Genomic DNA, 20376 nt, shown 5'->3' on the forward strand with positions numbered 1-20376 from the left:
GAAGGCTGTGGTCATTTCTTCATTCTTGTCTACTCCTGTCCCAAGTCTGAACCGAAGGTTGACTTTCACTTAACTATAATCAAGATGCAGAAAGCATGCAATCAAATTAAAGACATCAAGGATAGGTGGAAGTCCTTCTTGGACTCTATAGCTTTAACTGGGACTTTGAGTAATTTAAAAAAAAAAATTGTTTGGAGGACTGAAGAGATGGCTCAGTGGTCAAGAGCACTGGCTGCTGCTCTTCCAGAGGACCCAGTTCAATTCTTAGCACCCATATGGTAGCTCACAACCATCTGTAGTTTTGTTTCTACTTCAGAAGATCTGACCTGCTCTACTGGCTTCCTCAGGCACCTCCTCAGGCATGGATGTGGCACACAGATGCACACGCACGTAAAACAGCCATGAGCTTTGCAAGTCTGCCTACCTGGCCCTTTTCTTCATATGATCTGTTCTCTAAATATATTTTTCCGAGCCGGGCAGTGGTAGTAGTACACGTCTTTGATCCTAGCACTTGGGAGGCAGAGGCAGGTGGATTTCTGAGTTAGAGGCCAGCCTGGTCTGCAGAGTGAGTTCCAGGACAGCCAGGGCTATACAGATAAACCCTGTGTTGAAAAATCAAAAACTAACCAAACAAAAACCATACTTTTCCTAACACATGGGGCTCCACTGCTTGCCTAAAGCTCCACTCTCCACCCTGTGGCTGCTTGTAGGCCATGTGGCTGATCTCCATGTCAGCTTAATTCACTAGGACAACTTTTAGGAGTCAGTTTTGTTCTTCATGATGCTTCCTGGGGATCAAACTCAGGTTGTCAGGTCTACACACAGCAAGTACTTCTCCTGCTAGAAACCTCTCCAGCCACTGGCGGCACAACTCCCCAGTGAATATAATACAACACTGCAAGAACTATCTATTGGTGCTTGCTGTGAAGTATGTCCCCTTTCTCTTCCCATCATTCTGTCTCTACCTACAGGGCTGGCTTCAGCCTCCTGTCTGTGTTCCTGTCACTTGCTACATAGCCTTGACCAGCCTAGAAACTGCTATGTAGATCAGGATGACCTCTAACTGTGGAAATGCTCTTGCCCCTCCATGCTGGGATGACAGAAGTGTGTCACTACCATCTGAGTCCCCTTTGGAACTACAGTGAAATCTAAACTTTTAGGCCCTCAAGCAGCCTTGTAGTTAGTGGCCTGCCTGCCTCAACCCTTTTTCTATTCCTTCTTACTCTGGTCTAGACAGAGAGTCCCCTAAATATGAAAACTTATGCCTCTGCCCCCAGTGTTTCATATGCCTGGGGTCCTTGAATAAATAAGCTGAGATGACAGCTCTGAGAAGTGTCCCTTAGCCACTGCACCTGAACAGAGCCTCCAGCTCAGTCTTCCTGGATCTTTCCCCCCAAGACTATCTGCCTGAGATGGTCCTGCCAGGTTCCTTATTCATCTGATGGAGGTCTCAGCAAGGTGGGGCAGTAAAAGGTTGGAAACTGGGGCTTTAGAGGAATATGGACTGCTGGCCAGAGATTCCCACAGACACTTGCACAGATCCTCTTTGTCTTTCTAGACCTGAGTCTTTCATAGGCACAACATTCTAGAAAAGTGAAGTGGCAACTTCTGGTTTGTTTAGAAAGTCAGTTATGTCAAATGATTTTTTTTTTTTTTTTTCAAGACAGGGTTTCTCTGTATCGCTCTGGCTGTCCTGGAATTCACTCTGTAGACCAGGCTGGCCTCAAACTCAGAAATCCACCTGCCTCTGCCTCCCAAGTACTGGGATTAAAGACATGCACCACCACTGCGCAGCCAAATGATGTTTTGCTGGGGCACACAGGTGAAAAGATGTCTTGCTAAAGCAGACACAGGTAAGAGGATGTTTTGCTGTAGTGGACATGTGAAAGGATGCGTGATGAAGGCGTATAAATGTGTCCCCACAGACAATGGAAGAGGTATATTGGTTTGCTTAGCCTCGCTACTCTTTGATAAAGACATGAATATATTGGTTCATCTGACATAGCATTGTTGAGCTCCACTAGTGGTTGTACCTGAGAGAAACTCACCAAAGAACTTCTTGTGAAGTTCCTGCAGTTTCTTGCCACTTCCGCAACCTTGTCTTAGGCCAGCTGGCAAGCCATGCAGGTTTCTTCAGCAGCTGCGCTGCTGGTTCGTGTGTGGTGTCTACCTGCCTAGAGGACTGAACTGCAGCTGTTTGCTATGGGACTGAACGGCTGACAGAGAAGATTGAGCTCGCCCCTAAAGAACTATTGCTAAAAAGGTCCACTTCCCCCATATCCTCATAACTTTTCTCTTCCACTGCCTCTGCTGGGTGGTGGACTAGAGGAGAGGTTGAACATGTATTAATATAGGCTGCAAAAAATTTTTGCCTACAGAAAAGTCTCAAGGGGAGAGATGACAGCTTAGAGGTAGAAAAGTTTTAAGGTGTCTCCTCTGAGGCTCCTCTCCTGCCCTGCCCAACCTTCCTTTCTAAGGCAGGATTAGCCCTGCTGGGATCTTCTAGCTTCAGTCTCCTGAGTCTTGGGATTACAGTCATGTGTTACTACCCTTGGTTCGTAACCACTCTGGCAGGAGTGAAGGGACCCCATTACCTATACTGCCTGCCCTCTATTTAAACCTAACCCTCATGTAACCCGGTGACTTTGGGAGGTCATTGGACTTACTCGTTCCTTTTCCCAGTGTGACCACATTGAATAAACCTACTTCCACTCTTGTCTCTTGTACTGGAGTATTGAGGAGGGGCAGCCAGGCTAGCCTCTCTTGGAATAAGCTTTTCAACATTCTTTCCTGTGTGTGCATGCAAAGCTTCACCAAGCTAGTTTGCCATGAACTGCCAATAGCTTTTGAGCTCAGTACTTTTGACCCCAAAGCACTTAGTCCTCACTATACTATATGTAATATCCCATTGCCATCCGTAGTCCTACACCTCAGGGTTACAAACTGAGCCCCCATGTTGGTTCTTGAGACAGGGTTTCTCTGTGTAGTCCTGCCTGTCCTGGAACTCACTCTGTAGACCAGGCTGGTCTCAGAACAGGCAGTATTCTGTCTCACACCAACTCTTGCATCCTGTCCTGTTACCACACTTTTTGTACAGCCTGGGAACTGAGAAGGGACACTTCCGGGGTTCCTAGCCTTTAGGCTGCACAGAACCAAATGGAACCAAGCCTGGCGGCAAATTGTTGGAGAGGCCTGAGATTACACAGTTGAAACGGAGGATCCAGTTAGGCCTCCAGACACTCTTGGCTGACTTCTTAGATATTTTATTAGGGGCCACAGGCTCTTCCCTTAGGGAGCAGGCCTTTCGGGGAAAGGTTGAGAGCCCAGCCAAAGAATTTAAACCCTCTAGGCCAAGTCTGGTGTGGAAGTATGAGCCTGCAATCCTACGGCTTAATCAGTAAAGGCAAAGGATCATCCCCAGCCACACTCAGTTTGAGACCAACCTGGGCTAAAGGCATAGAGATACCAACTCTAAAAAAACAAACAAACCAAAAAGTAAACACAGCCAGAGCTGGCAAGAAGACTCAGTAGGTGAAAGTGCCTGCTGCCAAGTCTGACCACCTGAGTTCAACCTCCAGGACACACATGGTAGGAGGAAAGAAGTTATTCTCTGTCCTTCACTGTACTGTGTCCCATGTGCCCAATCACATCAACAAATTTCATTTATTTTTAAAAAGACAAAACCTTCAGGCCTCTACTTCCTCACCTTTAAAAGGAGATGTCTAGCTACGTCCAGGAGGACCGGATGGATTGGTTCGTTTTTTCTCTAATCTGACTGTTTTCTACATTATGGGACAATTAAGAGAAGCAGAGATTGCCATCCATTCTTCTGAAATGAAAAGTCTTCATTTACATGTCCAAACAAGATATCATGCATGGCATCAAACATGAAGTCCTGCAGAGAATGTACATCTCAGGAATGCCAAGGAGCCCAACTCTCTTCTTTAACCTTCCACAGGGAAGTCCAGCAGGCCTTATCTCCTGCCTGGATCAAAAAAACGGCCTCTCACTCACCCACACCCCATTTTCTTTCCTCCAAGTTATCTGATGCCAGAACAAGCAAGTCGCTATCTAGCTCAAGAAACCAGGTGATGGCTCCTTCTTTGCTCTGGTCTAAGAGACTGGGCCAGATTCTAGTCGGATCTGCTTTTCTCTCAAATTAGAATGCGTCCAGGGGTACTCCAAACTTTTTGAGTACCATGCTGCTGGGCCAGCAGGCCTCTAGTGACTGCCACTGCCTGTACCCTGATGCTCCGACTGCTTTGTGTCAGAACCCCTTGAGTTCCCGTCCCAATGCAAAAGCACACGCCTCCTCTGACCTCCCCTCCTAGAGCTCTTCAGCAGACACTGTGATCCAGTCTTTCCACTGGGTGCCTGCCTGACTCAGGACAGAGTCCCTAATCACTGGCGGCCTGGATAAAAAGAATTACAAATTGCCCATGGCTCGGAGAGTACGAGGTCCCCAAGGTGTCCTTTGCCGTAACTATCGTGAAATTGAAAACAAAAGCCTTAGATAACAGCCTGGAACGAGGCAGGCTGAGTCACAAGGCTGCCGGGCTCCAATGGATCTTCATAAGCGGCAACGCCAGGACAGACGCTTGTCACTTTCAGAGGCGAGAAAGACCTACATAGGTTTTGAGACACCTCTGCGATTGTTTTCCTGAGAAATGGGGTGCAACCTCCTCAGCCTGCTCCACTGCTGACTGAGCTCAGGTCTTGGCGGGATCCGGGCAGGCCGTTCTAGCCCTAGTTTCCAGATTGTTTCTCCTAGTCATTGTTTCTCCTTTTCTTGGGCTCGCGCTCTCCTCCCGTTCTTTCCAGCGCCGGCCCCCACACCCCGCGACCTCCCACCGCCTCTCCTTCTCCCCCCCACCCCCGACCCTCCGCGCTTCCCAAGGAGGCGGGTCCAGCTCCGCGAGCGCTCCAATCCGAGCGCCCACAACTGGCTCTGCCTCCGCGAGCCCTGCCCCACGCCACGGCCAGCCAATAGAAACTCGTGTTCGTACAGTCGGGCCGTCCAATCGCAGGTTGAGGCTGCGAGGCTCGCGCGCCCCGCCCCTGCTGCTCTCGGCCGCGGCTCCGCGGGCGGTCGCGCCGGGGGGCTTCGGCGATCTCCGAGCAGCGCCGAGCTGCGTCGGGCTCAGCCGGCAGCGTCCGGTGGTGCGGGCGAGGGCGCCCCTGAGCTACAGCGGCGCTAACCGAGGCAGAAGCCATCCGGCCGGGTCGGAAGGCGCCTCAGACTCGGTCGGGGCAGGCGCGGCGTGGGTCCCAGGACTGAGCAGGAGGCGGACCGGCACACGTTCCCCGCCCGGCGGAGCCTCCCAGAGCGGTCCCTGCAGAGCCCGGGCGGTCGCTGCGGTGGCTTCCGCTTCCCGGGGCCTCACCTGCGCAGGCCGCGGTGCGCCAGGTGCGGAGGCGTGTGCGTCGCCCGGGCGCCTCCCACGGCAGCCAGCGGGGCGGAGGCGGGGCCGCAGCCCGGGCCTTCAGCGGCTCGCCCGGCCGTCTCCGTCAGTCTCACCGGTCCGCCGGGCCCCGCGGCTCGGGATGGTGCTGCTGCTCGCTCGCTCGCCGCCCTCCACGCCAGCCCCCGCTGCCGGGGCCGCACCTCGCTGTTTACATGCCGGTGGAGCCTGGGTCCCCCGAGGGTGAAAGCAGCCGGCTCACCGGACTCATCCCTCGGACCAGGGGCTCCGTACCCAGATCCTCTCCGGCCCGCAGCCTCCGCCGCCATCTGGACTGGATCCGGCTCTGGTGTTTTTGAGGAGGGGGTGTGGTGTCGGGAAAGGAATCCTTGGGTTTTCTAGTATCCCCTTCTTTTTTTTTTTTCTTTTCTTTTTCTTTTTTTCTCTTTGGCCCTGCGGGCTTCAGACTCAGGGAACTCGCTCATGGCTTTCTTGATGAAGAAGAAGAAATTTAAATTCCAAACCACTTTCACCTTGGAGGAGCTGACTGCGGTCCCCTTCGTGAATGGGGTCCTCTTTTGCAAGGTCCGGCTGCTGGATGGCGGGGATTTTGTCAGCTTGTCGTCCAGGTAGGCAGTGAGGTTTTCGCGTTTTCCGGGGAGGGTGGCGAGTGCCGATGAGTGAGATCTGGCCACTTGGCAAGTGTAGAAGGCTCAACTAGAGACGGACGGGCAAGGAGCCTTCCTGGGGAAAGATTTGCACTAGGCAGGACTTAGGTCTGAGTGAGCTGGCAGAGTGTCTTGCACTTGTCTGCAGGTGACCAGCCAGAAACCCTTTAGGGCCCTGCATGCATTCTTCAAGTCACCCGTTTTTGCAGACTTGTATGGAGAGAGCTGACTGAGACTTGGACTTTTAGGGATTAATTAGGGGTGTCCCAGGCCACCTTGCCACAAAGCCGGCCCTTGTGGCTGTCATACGATTGACAGATTGGTCCAGCCACTGGCTCTTTGGCTCTCTCCCCTTGGCTGGGAAAGACCAGTTCCAGGCACTCCCTGGATTTGGTTGAGGGAGGTGGCTGGATTTTGGGTTGCCCAGCCCCCTCTTGAGTGTCTGCCCTCCACTGGCTGAAGCTGGACTGCTTTGCATTGCAAATGTCCTTGCCAGGAGACTGCCTTCCCCCTGCAAAAGAAGCCTTCGGGTTTGATTTTTTGTCATTCACCGTCCCGGTAGGTCCACCTTCCCAGTTTATTGCTGTATGAGATCCTAGTCGACCTTTTGCAGATTGAGCTCTTGGGGGTCACACAGTCTGACCTGCCTGCAGAGGTCCGAAGAGTCCAACTCATGGGGAAAGGGAGTCAGGTTCTGGCTCCTCTTTGGGTTCCTGTTCCCTCTTCGACGCACTGGACTTAATACAGGTTTCTCCATCAGCATTGTAGAGGGAAGTTGCAGTGGCTAGGCCGCTGGCCCAGCTCCCGAGATGCTCCTCCTTCCTAGCCTGCCCCTTGCTCCTTAGGTCTTGTGGGCCCAGTTCGTTCGAACTGCCTCACTATTCAGAGATCTCAGAGGTGTGTTATACAGACTGGGATAATGAACTCCAGAAAGAGGAAGTAAATTGGTTGCCAGAGACTTGGCCGGAGGCAGTTGTCAACCAGACTTGGCCAGTTGGGAGACCTGTTGGGTGAATCTGTTGGGAGAAGAGAAGCTACGCGGTCTGATTCAGATGGTGGAACCTGTGGATAGAGTGAGGTGCCTGTTCTACGCACTGGGCCTCCTGTTCTGCTCAGAGCTGCTTATCTGAGGAATTTGGGCAAGGGCTGCCCTTTGTGGTGGGGGTGGCTGCAATCTGATGCCTGTGAAGTCTGTAAATCCCTACAGTTACCCTTCCTAACGGCCGGCCAGCCGCAGTGTCAAAGGGTTGTGCTCAGAGATGGGCCTGGAGTCAGCTACTTTTAGGCTAAGTGGCTTTGGGTGAATTACCCAGTCTCCCTGGCAATTACTGGTGTTCTGCTCACTGTTTTACTTGCACCTCTCAATGCTACAGAGCAGGAATCGAGGTGGGGGCCCTGATTGGGAGGGAGGGGGAAACAGACAGAGCTGAAAACAGACGCTCAGAGAGAGTGGCTTTAGCTGCTACCTTGTGCCTCTGACCCATAGTTTCCTCTCACTACTGTAAAATGGAGAAGTAATACTCAGTTTTCAGTTGTGAGGGGAATGGAGAGTGTACCGTGCATGACCAGGGGAGTTGCTATAGCAGTTCCGAGTACCTGTATTGTAAGGGACCTGGGCCCCAATCTTCCCCAACTCCAGGCCATGAGGGGGGGAAACATCCCTTAAATCAGCAGAGGTCCTTTATGTGAGCTGGGGTTGAGCACAGTACCAAGGAATTTGTACCAAACCCAGGCTGAAGTTTCACCTGTCTACCTAGACCCTTAGCCAGCCACTGTGACCCTACTTGTCAGCTTTTCTCTTGCCTCAACTTGCCCCCACATCCTGGAAAGTCTGGAAAGTTCCAGGCCTTAACTCACATACTCTGGATTTCACCTCTGTTTTCCCTTCTTCCGCCTGGCAGGAGGCCACAGATTCTCTGAACCCAGCCAAGCCCAGGCAGCCCTCCCCGGTTCCCATCTGGAATAAAGCCTCATTTGGGTGGGTGGGGTACTAAAGAGGAAAGAGGCTCAAATCTGAGTGCTTAGATCCTGGGGACCTGGATACTGCTGGGCAGGTGTGGCTGCAGAGAGCTTTACAGTGGCTTTGGCTTCTGTGGGCTTTTACCCAGGGCATGGGGGTTCCTAGGTCGCCTTTCCCTTGCCCATACCCCTCCCACATTTATTTTGTACCCCAGGAGCCTCAGCCACCTCTCTACTACTGTGACCCTGTTGTTTATAAGTTGGGGTAGGGACTGAGAGGGCTGGACTGGCTTAGGTCCTGGGCCTAGATGTGGCAGCACAGCTTCCCTACAGCTTCCCAAGCCTAGGGACCTCAGGATGGCTTTTTGGACTGTTGGCAGCATGGGTGGTGTCAGACTGACAACAGCCCTAGGCCCCACTCCTGCAACACCCTGTTTCCTAGCTGGTGTTTGCCAGTGTGTTGAGTGCCATGGCAACAGCTGGTATTCAGCTGGTCTGACCCAGTTGGAACAGGTGCAGCAGGTGATTCCTGGGGCTCTTTCTTAGCCTTATCTTCCCACACTGCCTTAGGAGCAGCAGTTCCCACAGCAACTAGACTCCTAGTGCCCAGACTGTGCTAGGCATAGCGCTGAGAGTTTTGAGCAGGGTATCCCCACTAATCCTCCTAGCCATCCGGAGAGGTACTGAGGCCAAAGTGGTAAAACCACACGGGGAGGTTGCCAGCAGTAATGGCACTGGGGAAAAATTCCTTTCTCAGAGTGGGTTTCTTCGATTGTGTGCTTGCCGATGCCAAGGTCTTTGAGCCTGGTCATCTGCTCTACTTGTGGGTGAAGACACAGAGACAGGAAGGTGAAGTGACTGGACCCGTGTCACTGAGCCAAGAGAGTAGCAAAGATAGAACTTCATTGCCACAGGTTCAGTGCCCAGCCCTGCTTTGGTGGCATGTGTTAGAAGCAACTTCAGATCCATGCAGCGTTCCAGACTCTACAGTGGCTTCTTTCAGTGAGTGGGTGGTACACAGAGTCTGGAGCTGGGCAGTTTTGAGGCACTCCACTGGGCTTTGTGGAGCCCAAGGTCTCCGTGACTATAAGGCGAGGGTGGGACTGAAGGAATCACTGTGTATTTGCGGTCAGACATAGGCAGTCACTCGGCACAATGGGCATTTGCTATATGTCCTTGCCTGGTGACTCCCAGGAAGATAATTCAAGTGGCACCTGGGAAGGTGTTCAGGGTTGGAGGGCGTCCAGGAGGATGCAGAGGTCCCGTCCAAGTGTGGTAATTCCGGCAGTGGCTAATGTGTCCAAGTGACCTTCAGGTTAGAAGAATGCTCCTTGCTGGCATTGGCTTGCCACATGCATGTAGTCGCTGTGTCGGGGGAGAGGAGTACAAGGAAACACCGACTAACCTCACAGGGTGGAGGAGAGAGCGGAGAGAAGGATACTGTTTCCTTAGCCAATGGATGGGGAAACCAAAGTCTGGGGCAGAAAAGTGTCTTGCCAGAGTTACTTCATAGGAGGAATAAATGACACAGTTGGCCAGATGGTAGTCTAGTTCTTACCTCTGTCCCCTGGGCTTCAGTCCTCTTTGCACTAAGAAGGTGGGTGAGGCCAGAAGGAGAAGACAGATCTCTTTCAAGGCCACCTCCTGCTTCGTACTTGAGTGCTAGGTTGTTGAAGCTGTGACTGGGAGTGGGACTTCCCTCAACCCTTGTCCTTTCTTCTTGGCAGCTTTGAGACCTCAGTGGGGTTTTATTTTTTGTAAATAGAGCCTGACCTCTCTCACACAGGCACTGTGTGCTTTCTATGACACAACCATGTGTCCGTCATTCAGGAGTACTCAGAGGGGCTTTTGGGATCTTGAGTTAGCTCTGCATGTGGAGGTCTTGTGCCCAAGCCCAGACCCTGGCCTTGGGGGCAGGCAGACAGGCTTGATTGTTTCTTACCCAAGCCACATATTTGGCCAGGGTTCCATCCCTCAGTCTCTTCCTCTCCCTCTCTGGGTTTACAGCCATGCAAGGCATGCTCTGGGATAGCTTGGTCTGGGGCTCTGAGAAAGCAGAATGGAGATTCCTAAGGGAGCAACAGTGTGAAGATACAAGAGGACCCCCAAGTTGGGTAAGGTATTTATTGTCCTGTTCAGAACTGGGTCACTGTGGGTTGAATAAATTGGAAAGGTAGGGAGTTAATAAACATGGATCTTTTCTTCTTTCTTGACTGAAACTCCCTTTTGACTGGCATCCAGAGTGAGCAGGACTATGTAGTCCTGTTCTTTGGGGCTCCCAGTTAGGTGGTGACAGTATGCTTGGTAGGCCAAGCTAATGTGGGGCAGGTCCTTGTGGATCCTAGTGGACCATGGCAGACCAACTGGTGAAATGTTTTTGTTCAGACATCTCTCCATCTTTTTTTTTTCTAGCTTCTAATTCTTTTCACCCCTTACCCCAAGTCTACTGTCACCTCAGGAAGGAACACTTTAGGGGAGTCTTAGAAGCTGAGAGGGATTGAGCTGAAGATGGGAAACAACTTGTAGAGAAGCCCCTGGCTTGAAGGCATGTCTGCCTAGGCAAGGTGGGATGGAGTGTGCAAAGAGTTGAGGGGCTAGAGAAAACAAAAATGGAAGGTTGCCTGACTGCAACTATTTTTAGTCTTGGAAATCCCATAGGGGCCCAGGGAGCAGAGGAGCAATGTGACATCTTTTGCCCATTAAGATGATGGCTCTTGGGTGCTGGTAAGAGACAACAGGCAGTGCTCACCTTGCCCGGCAGAGAGGTGGCACACAGAAAAGGAAGAGATTGGAGAGGATAGCAGGCCAAGTGAGCAGGAAGGAGGGTTCCCTATCCTAAAGGCACGGCACCCTACTTTGAAGGTGCTAGGAGATAGGTATTCCAAGGGTGCATAGTGTCCGCGGTGTCCCAGAAACTAGGGCTCATGTAAAAGTTCAAATTTTCAGTTTCCTTTAAGTGGGAAATCAGACAACTGATTAGAGTGTGAGGCAGCAATTCCACACAAGGACTATGAAATTACCTCTTCACCTGTGTTTCAAGGCTCTTCCTCCCCCCACAGCAAACTCTTGGATCCTTGGCATGTTCTGAGTGTCTCTTATTGTCAGTTTGGTTCCCGAGGCCCCCGTAGAAGGTGTTTCCTGTGCAAGCACAGTGGTCAGGGAACCTTTGGTCAGAAATCCCACTGTCAGGAGAAGATGGGGAGGAGTGAGTCTTAGAGGTCAGCTGGGCATGGGACTGGCTCACCTGGCCCTCGTTGAAGTCACATCATACTGCTGCTGGCCTTGGTAAGAAGCTTCCCAGCCTGTTTCATGCCCTAGCTGCTACTGCTTGGACCTGGCCTTCACTGCCAATTGGCTGCACTATTGGCATGTGCCACCTTGGCTGTGCCTTCACCTGCCTGGCAGCTAGGCAGTAGCCCTGACCTGAGGTGATCTGGCTTGTATGGAGGCAAGGCCCCTCAGGCCTGCTCTTTGCTTGGAAATCCTGGTTGGCTGGGCTTTTTGGCAGCAATAACATTGTTGCCTGTAGGTCCTGCTTATCTGAGAGTGGCTGGGAGGCCCGGAGTGACCTGGAAACCCTGATTGGCTTTCAAGAGGCCCTGCTTGTGCATCCAGGTGCCAGTTAGTAAGCCTGCCTCTGGGTCTTAGAAACTGAGGGACTTGATATATGGAATATAAGGAACTGGGAAGTAAACCAGTTTAAAAAGGAGCCACAGAGAAGTGTGAGCAAGGGAGAGACTCCAGGAAGAGACCTGGAGCTAAGGTGTGGTGGGAGAGCACGTAGCTAGCTCCATTTTATCTACCTCTCCTGGCTAGTGCTTTGAATTGTGAGGACATTAGATTTGTCCCAGGTCCTAGTGATACCCTGGGCCTGATGGCTCGCCAAAGGTCAGACTTTGTCTTTGTAGGCTTGAAGCTGCCCAACCCGTACCCAGTGTCATCAGGGTTGTGGTTGCAAACTTGTGGTCTATTTGCTTGAGTTTCTTGGCACCTTTGGCTTAGAAGAAAGAGCTCTTGAATATAGACCTGAAACGGCTTTGACGCCATTTTGCCCAGATGTTGACTGGCACCCCTCAGCTCTGGAACCACCTTGTTTCAGGGGTGGGCAGAAGGAGCGCTGCTGATGGGAAATGACTCTCTGCTGGTTAGGTTTCTATTTTACGCCTCACCCCACCCCAGCCTGTTGTTCACTGCCTCTGATTTCAACAAGGGACTTAAATCCCAGTCTCTTCCATCTCCCTTGAAGCAGGACTGCTGTTGTTGGAGGATGTAGTAATGGTGCTTGTTAGAACGCCAGCTTGGCTCCTGATCCACAGTGGGAACACTTGTTACACTGTGCCTTATTCCCTCTGGGCCAAGTGGTGTGCCTCTTAGTAGCTGGTACTCCCCTGGGGGTCTGGACCACTGTGGTGCTGACAAGAGAGGGTACCTATTGCTCAGGCTTGCTCCTTTGGCTTCAGCAGGGGTGGGAGACAGTAAGGAGTACCCTAGTGTCGGAGCTGAGGGCCTAGTGGGGTTTGCTGCTGGGTCCACATACCTTTTCTTCCCTATTGGGAATTAGTCCTGCTCTGCTGAAACACTGCTCGGGTACCCTGCAGACAAGCAGACAGCCCCTTACAGAGGTGCAGGCACTGGCTATAAGTCTCCTGGACCAGATAGTATAGGAGAGCCCAAAGTCTTTCATGGCCCACATCCTGCCCCCTTGTTTTTCTGGTTACTCTGCTTTCTCTCAACCTCCTTACCCAGCTTTTTCACATGGAACTACTGCTCAGCCCAGTGGCCATTCTAGGAAGTCCTGTACCCCCAGGCCTGTTGGCCATGTTACCTGCTATAGCCCTTCATTTTAAAGTATTACAGTCCCTATTCGTTGTATCCAGCTCCTTCCCAGACTGTGGCCCTTCAAGACCAGAAAAGCATCCATTGCCTCTTATTTCTTGGGCCTCATGCTGTGTGTTGGCATCACCCCAGGCTGGGACTTCTCTCCCCTGGCTCTGAACCAATGTGGCTGTTGGTGTTGACTATGTGGTGGCTACTGCCAGCTGCTAAGCCCAAGCCTACCCGCCACCCAGTGCCTGAAGTACCAGTCTGTGCCAGGAGGAACTCTTATCCATATACTAGGCAGCTGGGTACCACTGTGGGCTAAAGACTGCAATTGAGAGGCAGCCAAGGACCCACTAACTGAGTTGAGTGTATCACTTGCGGAGGATCAGTGTCTGTACAGGGCTAGGAGGAAGAGTGAACTCAGGCACTACCATTGGATCTTGCAGCTGTTGAATTGCTTTGGACTGTGGCCAAGGGCTTTATCCCTGTAGACTGTTTCTTCTTCTAATGGGTACTCACTCGAGGGCAGCAGAAGATCAGGGTTACCTGCTCAGCACACGACCAGGCCCAGGCAGCTACCATAGACTAAACCTGCCAAGAGAGGAAGTATACACACCTGGTATCAGGAGAACAGAGGCAGGGCCATGTTCGAGTGTAAAGCATTCTCTTCTTCCACCACTTCTTGTTTGCAGGGCTGGTCTCTGCAGACATGTGCAGGCAAGCACTGTGGCTTATACTTTCCTGGGTTGTTCCATGTTTTCTGGTCACCTTGTATGTTTGGGTCTATGGAACTATGGGATACAGTCTTAACTCTGTTGGATCCTACCTGTCTATACCTGTCCTAGTCAGGGCTGGACAGGCCTTGAGGAAGTAATGTGAATTTGGGGTGGGTAGGTAGAGCTTGGTTGTGGGAGAAGAGCAGGAAAGAACCAGTTGGTTTGAGGGGGGCATGTTCTTAGAAAGGGGAAGTGCTTAGGGGTGGACCTGACAATATGCTGACAAACCCAAGGTGGGTTTGGATCGGTCACACTTGGATTTTATTTATTTCTTAGTTCACTACTATTTTTATGTATATGAGTGTTTTGCCTTTATGTAAATCTGTACACTGAAGTGGAAATTTAAGGATTCTTTGGAAAGTCAGTTGAAGGAACATTTCACTGAAGCAGACACAGGAGAAAGGATGTTCTGCTAAAGCAAGCATGTGAAAGGACATGCAATGAAGGATTCTTTGCTAACAATGTGCATGTATTGGTCTGCTTTACATTGCGTAGTTGAGCTGCATTTGTCAGGACTCCATAGAGAGAAACACACCAAAAAACTTGTGGTGGCGTGTTGCAATTTCTTTCCACTAACATGGACTCAGGCTGATAGGCAGAGTGATATCAGCTGAGACAGACACACTTGCTGAGGCAAGACTGCTGGAGGACACGTGATGTGTAGAGGGGATAAACAAGACTCGAAGGACAGTGGCTGAGCTAGGCTTGCTCATAGAGCTAGCTGTGCGAGGCTTGTGGGTCTCCCATCTTCGCCGATCTTCAGTTTACTGGGAGAGGCACAGCTGAGAACTCCTTGGCGTCCCTCTGGATCCCTTTTGTTAACTTGTTCTGAGGCTAAGGCCTGACTGTCTGCTAGGTTGTGCCACCGCTACTGATTTGTGTTTGTTAACCTGACTCTACCAAACTAGACTGCTGGTGTATCTGTGAGGTGTTTGTGAATAGATCCGAGCTGCTGCTGTGGACCTGTGAGCTGAACTGCTGATTTCCAGACAACACAGACAGGAGTTGCTCCAAAGGACCATTTCTAAACAGGTCCACTTCCCCTGTATCCTCTCTTTTCCACTACCTCTGGTGGGTGGTGGGCTAAAACGAAAATTAAAAGGAGGATTTGAAAAATTAAAGTTACAATATACAATGTGTGTACAGTGCCCACGGAGACCAAAAAGGTGTTGGATCCCCCAAAACTGTAGTTACAGATGGTTGTCAGTCTCCACATGGCTCCTGGGAGTTGAACCCTGGTCCTTTGGAAGAGCACCCAATGCTCTTAACTGTTGAGCCATTTCTCTAGGTCCCAGACTTGTACTTTAGAACTACTAAAAGTAGCACTAAGATAGACTGCTTAGGGCTGCTAGTTATAGGAGGGCAGTTGTGTTAGGCCAAGAAGGCTGTCTTCCTAGCCATGGACCATCTGGAGACACTCTGCCACAGGTAAAGTGAACAAGTACTGCAGACAAAAGGCCTAAGGCAAATGTGGTGGTTTAAGTGAATGTGCCTGGCCCAGAGAGTGGCACTATTAGGAGGTGTGTCCTTGTTGGAGGAAATGTTTTGGTGTGGGGGTGGGCAGTGAGACACTCTTCCTAACCACTTGAGAGCCAGTCTTCTAGTAGCCTTCAGATGAAGATGTAGAACTCTCAGCTCCTCCTGCAACATGCCTGCCTGGATGCTGGCATGCTCCCACCTTGATGATAATGGAATTGAACCTCTGAACCTGTAAGCTAGCCCCAATTAAATGTTGTCCTTTTAAGAGTTGCCTTGTGGGGCTGGAGAGATGGCTCAGTGGTTAAGAGCACTGACTGCTCTTCCAGAGATCCTGAGTTCAAGTCCCAGTAACCACATGGTGGCTGACAACCATCTGTAATGGAATCCAATGCCCTCCTTGGGTGTGTCTGAAAACAGCTAGAGTGAACTCATATACATTAAATAAATATATCTTTAATTAAAAAAAAAAGTTGCCTTGGTCATGGTGTCTTTTCACAGCAGTAAAATTGTAAGATAGTAGGAGTTCATGATAATACTTATGTAGAGTTCTAAATCAGTCTGGTTAAGAAAAGATGAGGTTGGCCGGGCGGTGGTGGCACACGCCTTTAATCCCAGCACTTGGGAGGCAGAGGCAGGCGGATTTCTGAGTTCGAGGCCAGCCTGGTCTACAGAGTGAGTTCCAGGACAGCCAAGGCTACACAGAGAAACCCTGTCTCGAAAAAACAAAAAACAAAACAAACAAACAAACAAAAAAAAGATGAGGTTTTATTTGTTGGAGTTGGGGCCTTGTATGTAAGGGCCTTTTAGGCCTGCAGAATTCTGCTTGGGCTTAGTTACACAGTATATTTTTTCTTGAGGACTTGTAAGCTACACACCTCTGCTTCAGAAACAAGCCTTGATTTGTTCATACCTCTGGGCTCTAGGTGGGCACCAAAGCTTTCAAGACAAAACTCAAGAGTGCCTTGAAGTCTGAAGTTGATCCTTGGGGCTTTTCCTGCGTCTTTCTGGTAAGCCAGCCTGAACCATGCCAACCCAGCGAGCATTGCGTGCTCTTGTTTACAAGGCAGTGGTTCATCTTGGCAGTTGCAGGCAGGCAGTCTTCATGGTCTGGGGATTTTCCTTCTACCACTTACGACCCCAGCATAGCAGGGCTGGGCTCTGGATGGAACTTAGCAGTTTGAAAGCTGTGTGGGCTCCCGAGGTTACTACTAGGCTACTGGGTGTGAAAACGTTGCCTGGGATGGGATAATGAATTCTTCCATGGTACCGGGAAGCCATGGCGAACCTGTTACTTACCCACCATAGCCTATAGCTCAGAGCACATGCTCAGTAAAAGCCGGCATGGAGGAGATCTGGAGCTGCAAGCATGGAAGGAAAGGTTCCTGTTTCTTTCTTTTCCTGTTCAGTTGCTGTTCTTCTCTCTTCCTGAAGCTTGCCTGTTGAAACATGCTTAATTTGAGCTGAGCCATTCACTGCCCTGGCCTTGATACCTGTGGTTCCTGCCTGGGGCCTGTAAGCAGGCAGAGACCATTATGCATAGGTACCATCTCAGAGAAGGGCAGAGCATAGAGGGGATGGGGTTTTGCTACTAAGCTTACATCAACTCCAATACCTCACTTTTTGTGTTTCTGGTTTTGCTTTGCTTGCTTTTCTTTTTTACTTTCTCTTCTCTTCTCTTCCTTTTTCTTTTCTTTTCTTTCCTGTTCCTTTTTTAGACAGGGTTTCTGTCTATTACCTTAGCTATCCTAGAACTCACTCTGTAGACAGACTGACCTCAAACTCACAGAGATCCACTTGCCTCTGCCTCCCAAGTTCTGGGATCAAAGGTATGAGTGCCACCACTGCTCAGTTCCCTCACCTTTTGTTGTTAGCTCTGGGTCAAGGTCTCACTATGTAGTCCTATTGCTTAGAACTCACTATATAGACCAGGCTGGCCTGGATCTCACAAAGATCTCTCTGCCTCTGCCTCTGCCTCTGCCTATTGATAGCTGGGATAAATGATGTGCACCACTATACCTGGCTCCAAACCCTGTCTTTGGGATGAACCTTTGACTGGTATAGCCCTCTAAGTCCCAAGAGGAGACAGCCTAGGCTCAGCTGTTTGTGCTTGTCAAAAGGGTCACAGGGAAAAATTGGACCTTGTCATGAAGCTGACCCTGCCCATATTGGATGTAGGCAAGACAGCCTTTCTACTTGGGCAGCAGTGGGGTGGACTGTTTGGGTTTCAGAAGGCATCCTCTGTAGCAGCCATTATCACAGATCCATCACATGATACTGTTGAACAAAAAAGGCCCAAGGCAAGATCTGAGATGGCACTCGAATGGAAGGCGTGTGGTTCAAGGAGGATGGGATTATCCTTGTTGTGGGGCCTGTGTCTGGACAGGGCCACTCAGCCTGACTCCTAGTAAGTGCTGGTAAATACGAGTGAAGTTAGGGCAATGGCAGTGGTTGGCCCAGGAGTGGTCTTGAGTCTGCAATCTCAGGTGTCTGTGGAGGAGGTGGAGCCCTGTGAGTCAGGGCCTCATGGTGGTGTCTGACCCTGCGCCTTCTGTCCTGTGATCGGAATCTTGGGTTGCTGCTGAGCACAGCTGGACAAACAGGTCTGAGTCAGGGCCCGGCTGTGAAGAGAGGTGACTCTGGCTAAATGACTCCTGATTATCTTGTCACCTTAAGTTCAAAAGGCCATGGGGAATCCTATGTGCAGCAGGAACACCTGGGTAGCAGATGTAGTAATGATGGTGGTCCCTGACTCCACGGACTGTAGAGAACAAGCTGCAGGCACACACATCTGCAAAGCCTCTACCTGGAAGTTGTACCCCTATGAAAAGGCTTGATTTTATGGAAATAGACTACAGAGATCTCTCATTCAGTTGTTAGATCCTCAGCACCATCTTTGAGGACAGGAGACAACTGTTAGTGGACAGACACCCTGCTTCTACTTGGCTCTGGGAGACAAGGGCCTTGCTGGGTTCCAACCACACCTATAGACCCAGTTCTGTCTGCATAGATAGGGAGTGCCCTTAGGATGGGCCTGGGTGAAGGTATCCCCATGACTGGAGTCCAGTCATTTCAGGAGCCAGGCCCCAGGGACAGGAATCTCTCCTTCCTCTCACTCCTTCCTCTCTGGGTGAATAAAATACCACCCAGGCCTGAGTCACTGGTCACACATTCCTGGCCACCTGCCACACCTCTCTGAACATGACAGCTGAGTTTTAGGGCTGGGGAAATGGCCAGATCCAAGGTCCAGGGCAAGGAAGAGGGTTGGGTCAGTGCTTTTTGCATGCTTCCAGGCCCGCCTGCCTCTGAGGCCCGTCTCTGCAGGTGCTTTTACAGGGCTCGGCCATGTCCACAGTTCAGCAGAGGTGCCTGTTGTGTCCGTGAGAAAGAAAGTAACTGAGACCTAAGGAACTTTAGCATTCATGGATGGCAGGGGCTTGCTTGGACCCATCTTTGCCTCCCTATGCCACTCAAGTGAGCCTGCTGGGTATAGGAAGGGAAGTCCCCTGACTGGGTCCAGCACAACAGCTCTGTGTGTGCTAATAGTCTGGGTCTTAGGAATTGAAATTGTTACTACATCCCTGTGTATCATCCGTGTGTCTTCTTCCTTTGAATTCCTAGGGCCTCTGTTTTCTAGCCCTAACATGGAAAAATGTAGTGTTGGGCATGGGTTCAAATTACAGACCTTGGGCAGGTAAATTCTTGTGTGTATTCCTAGCCTGTGACATAGGAGTGATGGGCTATGGACCTGTGACCATCTGTCCCTTGGTATGAACCAGATGCAATACCATCTCTTCCCTTGTGTGGAATACTCATAGTAAAGGATGAGGTCACAGGGTCTAGGGTTCTGGCGTGACAGAGAGCCATGCTGTCATTGAGACCTGAGAATGGTTCTCCTATGTTGGCAGATTTCCCAAGGATCTTGGGAATGCAGAGTTGTGTCAAGGAATACAGACTACCCCTCAGTTCCTGGACTCCCTCAAGTCCCTGGACTCCTGAGAATCAGTGTCCTGATCTGTGAGGTGTAAGTATGAAGTAAGCACATGAAAAACACTTGGCACTCAGGAGGACATCCAGGAGACAGGAGCCACAAGACACTTTTGTACATGAGACTGGACCTGCATTTGGTTCAAAGCCAGCAGCTTACTATGGATCCCTTCACATAAGAGCAAGATCCAGGAACTAGGGCCTGAGGGTGCAGCCTGGTGGTAGAGTGTTTGCCTAGCATTCACACAGCTCAGCTTCAACCCTAACATCAACTAAAAAAGAAAGAAAGAAAGAAAGAAAAAATATTTCAGACTTTGGTTTATAGGCATTTGCCTGGGTGGTAACATGAGCTGCCTGCATATCCTCTCCGTAGAGCAGAAGGTGTAACAGGACAGCCTGTGACTGCAAACAAAGGATGCCAACCATACCTGCCTTGGGTGTTTTGAAGGTCAGTCTCCAGATTACATCCTGAAGAGCACCAGGATTCAAACCCAGGTGTATCTTAATCTGATGCTCCTAAACCGGTGCCTGTCGATAATTTTACCCCTTCTCTGTTGTGCAGTTTCTAAAGCTGCATTTGCTCACATTGTGCTTGATGGGGTCAGCTTGCACTCCCAGCTTTTCTGTCAACCCAAGCCATTTTTAGGGTTCTTGCCGGCAGGGGAGCAGAGAAGGCAGCATGGGGCGGAAGGAGCTTCTCTAAGCTCTCCAGTGTTGGGCACCAAGTGGCTTGGCTTCTAGGAACTTCTTGCTGCCTCGTCACAGGAGGAGGGGTGTGCCAGTACTGTAGGGAACTGCTTGCCCTGCACGTGGCCCTCAACTCCTGGCAGGAGCTAAACACTGTTGGGCTGCCACGTTGGCCCTCCTGGCCTGCAGCCCCTGGATGGATGCCTTGGCTGGTCCCTGGGGTGGGCCCCTCCCCAGGCAGCTGTGCAGTTCTCTTTGGGAAAGCACTGGCAGATGTTGTCGATTTAAATTGTTTCCTTATTATATTCTCCTTCAGGGCTGGGGCTGCTTCTCATCAGCCTAGACTCTAAATTGCATCACTAGGACCACTTGTACAAGGAACCAGGGAAAGCTTGGGGGTCAGGCTGTGCTGGGCAAAGCCAGGAAAGGGCAGGTGGACAGCAGGAGTGGGCACCAAGAGATGGAACTTGTTCTGGTGCCTGTATGCCGAATGTGAGGACTAAGTCTCCCAGGAGCACAGCTGAGGTTGGGAGGTTCCTGGGGATCCTATAAAGGTCTGTCTCCTTGTACCAGAGTTACCTGAGAGATGGATGCAGAGTG

General features: G+C 50.8%; 1 protein-coding gene across 2 annotated transcripts in view; it reads left to right on the forward strand.

Moving 5' to 3' along the window:
• Positions 1-5116: 5116 nt before the first annotated feature.
• Fam102a (family with sequence similarity 102 member A) overlaps positions 5117-20376 on the forward strand; it is a 34096-nt gene continuing 18836 nt past the window's right edge. Inside the window, exon 1 of one of the 2 annotated variants that reach the window (XM_031369838.1) lies at positions 5117-6031. In XM_031369838.1, coding sequence (XP_031225698.1) covers positions 5886-6031 — 146 coding nt within the window. In that variant the 5' untranslated portion in view covers positions 5117-5885. Of the gene's footprint in view, positions 6032-19012; positions 19127-20376 lie in introns of those variants that run through there. The other variant, XM_031369839.1, reaches the window with a different exon arrangement.

This window comes from Mastomys coucha, unplaced genomic scaffold, assembly GCF_008632895.1.
Source record: "Mastomys coucha isolate ucsf_1 unplaced genomic scaffold, UCSF_Mcou_1 pScaffold15, whole genome shotgun sequence".
In the NCBI taxonomy this organism is placed as follows: domain Eukaryota; kingdom Metazoa; phylum Chordata; class Mammalia; order Rodentia; family Muridae; genus Mastomys; species Mastomys coucha.